Source organism: Montipora capricornis, chromosome 3 (genome assembly GCF_036669925.1).
Source record: "Montipora capricornis isolate CH-2021 chromosome 3, ASM3666992v2, whole genome shotgun sequence".
Classification (NCBI taxonomy): domain Eukaryota; kingdom Metazoa; phylum Cnidaria; class Anthozoa; order Scleractinia; family Acroporidae; genus Montipora; species Montipora capricornis.
The window spans coordinates 59697480-59699888 of record NC_090885.1 but is presented as its reverse complement, the minus strand read 5'-3'; the positions used below and the strand labels follow the sequence as shown (position 1 = coordinate 59699888).

General features: G+C 40.2%; 1 protein-coding gene across 1 annotated transcript in view; it reads right to left on the bottom strand.

Annotated features, from left to right (window-relative positions):
* Positions 1-707: 707 nt before the first annotated feature.
* Positions 708-2409, bottom strand: part of LOC138043538 (NFX1-type zinc finger-containing protein 1-like) — a 62340-nt gene continuing 60638 nt past the window's right edge. Inside the window, exon 17 of the mRNA XM_068889863.1 lies at positions 708-2409. This exon is cut by the window's right edge and continues 104 nt beyond it. Coding sequence (XP_068745964.1) covers positions 2317-2409 — 93 coding nt within the window. The 3' untranslated portion in view covers positions 708-2316.

The following is a 2409-nucleotide window of genomic DNA, read 5'->3' as shown; positions in this document are numbered from 1 at the left end:
ATGTCGAGGAAAAAAACGACGTGAATCTGGATAAAGCGGTTACTAATAGAAAACATGCTAAGTATGATAAAAAGATCCATGAAATATTAGAATTCGCACTTTTTGTGCCATCGTCCAGACCGAAGTGATCAATTTAACAGGTGCAAAAGAGGCGTTCACTCGAAGAAAATTCAGAGAAGGCATTAGGAAATCATAAGGTGCAGGATGCATTCCCACCAATGTGGCGCGGGCTCGATTCCCAGATCCGGCGTCATATGTGGGTTGAGTTTGTTGCTTCTCTACTTTGCACCGAGAGGTTTTCTCCGGGTACTCCGGTTTTCCCCCTCTCCTCAAAATACCAGCATTTGACTTGATTTGCGTTAATATCGTTAATTTCAGTTTTCAGCGTTCCTTTCGTTTAAGGATGACACGGGTTATACTAATTTACCTACTTAATCAGGGCATTGACGTCGAGATATTCACGCGAAAGCCAAGCTGATTATTGAAAATGAGCTTGACTGTGTGTGCAGTTAAAACTAACTGAAATTCTAGAGAGAGAGAGAGAGGATCATGCGCATGCGCATAGGATCAGAGGCTTTGGTAACGAGATGGTAAATGACGCTTCTGTAGGAAAATTGTGACCCTATATACCGCGATGATTTGTGAACAAGCTTCAATCAAAAGGACCTTCGAATTCCCCATTTCACTGATGAAAGTTGACAAAGAGATTTAGCAAATCGGACCCAGACCTCTCTCTTTATTCTTCCATTATTCAATTGTTTGACTGCTTACAGGTTCGTGACAACAACCAAATGCTAATCGTTTGAGCGTTCCTCTGATATACTATATACTGTTGCCCATCTTCTATTCAATTCAGCAATTCTCTTTACAACGGTGAGCTGGTCTCCCGAACGTGGGGAATGCCTTACGTCTCCGCTTTGAAGAGTGTCAAAGAGTTTCACGCAGCTTAGGAATAAGGTAAAATAATCATGATCAGAGCCAAATCCATCCTCTCCTCTGGAGAGAAAAGTAATTAAATCTTTATGTTTAAAGTTTTTTTTCGAGAAGTTTTTGATGTCCGTATTGTCCACGCTACGGTCCTTGTTTTCAATATGCAGAACGAGTTAAAGAAATTTATCGCCTTTCTTAACCATTATGAGAAATGTTCTACGGTCTTCCTGTAAAAATCCACATTCAATTCCCCTGTATAAATCTTGACAAAACTGTAATTACTCATGCTTTCAGTTTCTTATATAGCGTTTTTTGATCAAGTCTCAAGACTGAAACAGATACCAATAAAGAATGATACGACTTGCTTTTGGTGGATTCTTTTACCTTCTTCTGAGGCCCAGCTTTTGACACTTGACGCATCCTCACCATACACGCTAGGTCAATTACAGTAGAAATAACTCGCCCAAAAGTAATATTAAGTTATTGTTTAAAATTATAACAAGTATGAAGTACCCATTGCTTAAAGCAAAGGAAAAGACAAAAGCACTTACTAAACTTCCTACTTGAAAATTAGTTAGTTAAAATTGGTTACTTACGATGTGGAGTGTTCATTATCGCTTTGGGCGACCATTGAAAGCGAAATTGACCCTCCTATTCAGATCTATTGTCATTCAAATGTGTCAGTCAACGAAAAAAAAAAAGAACCGACAGCCAAAACGGCCAGGTTGGCTTATCACTGATCTTCGATAAATGTGCGTAGCATAATGCCACAATGATTGAGGCTTATGTAAACAACGACGTCTTTAGATTCCCCTACACATCTCTTTGTTTTCTGTGCCAATTACTCATTTTAGATGTGGCAGTATTCCAGTGCACTGTCATGTAGGGTCCGTATTAGGAAATCAATTAATGAAGCTGAAGAGGTTGACACATGCAGTTTTAAAAACATTCTTTTGTCATTCAAATGCACTAACCACTGGAACAAAAGAGAACTTTGTTTTGGTGGCCAGTAAGGTTCTGGTTTTTACATTGCACAACGTAGTGCACGTGATATCTGTGCCACTGTCAGTGACATCTGGGGGGGGCTGAGCACGAAGTCATCAGCGTAAAACTACACACGATATACTTTAAAACTAAAACTGCTAAATTGTAAGAACATGCACACTACACTTGTCGAAAGCGCCCCGTCATTCCGTCTTACTAAGTCAGTCAGATAAGAGGCGGATCAAGAGTTGAAAACCAGACAAAACTGAAGCCTTGACCCGACAAATCAAACAGATACACTTTGGAAAGTGTATAGAGAGACACACTTGACTCAGCTACTTCAGCTACTTCAGGTCCGTTCTCTGCCTCTTTAAACAAGGGTGGAACGGTATTGCTATGGCATTACATGAAGTCACGCGGGTCAAAGTTGTTGATATTGGCTAAATCAGAAAAGGCAGCGTAACGTGCGCCATCCATTTCACTGGCCAATCGGTT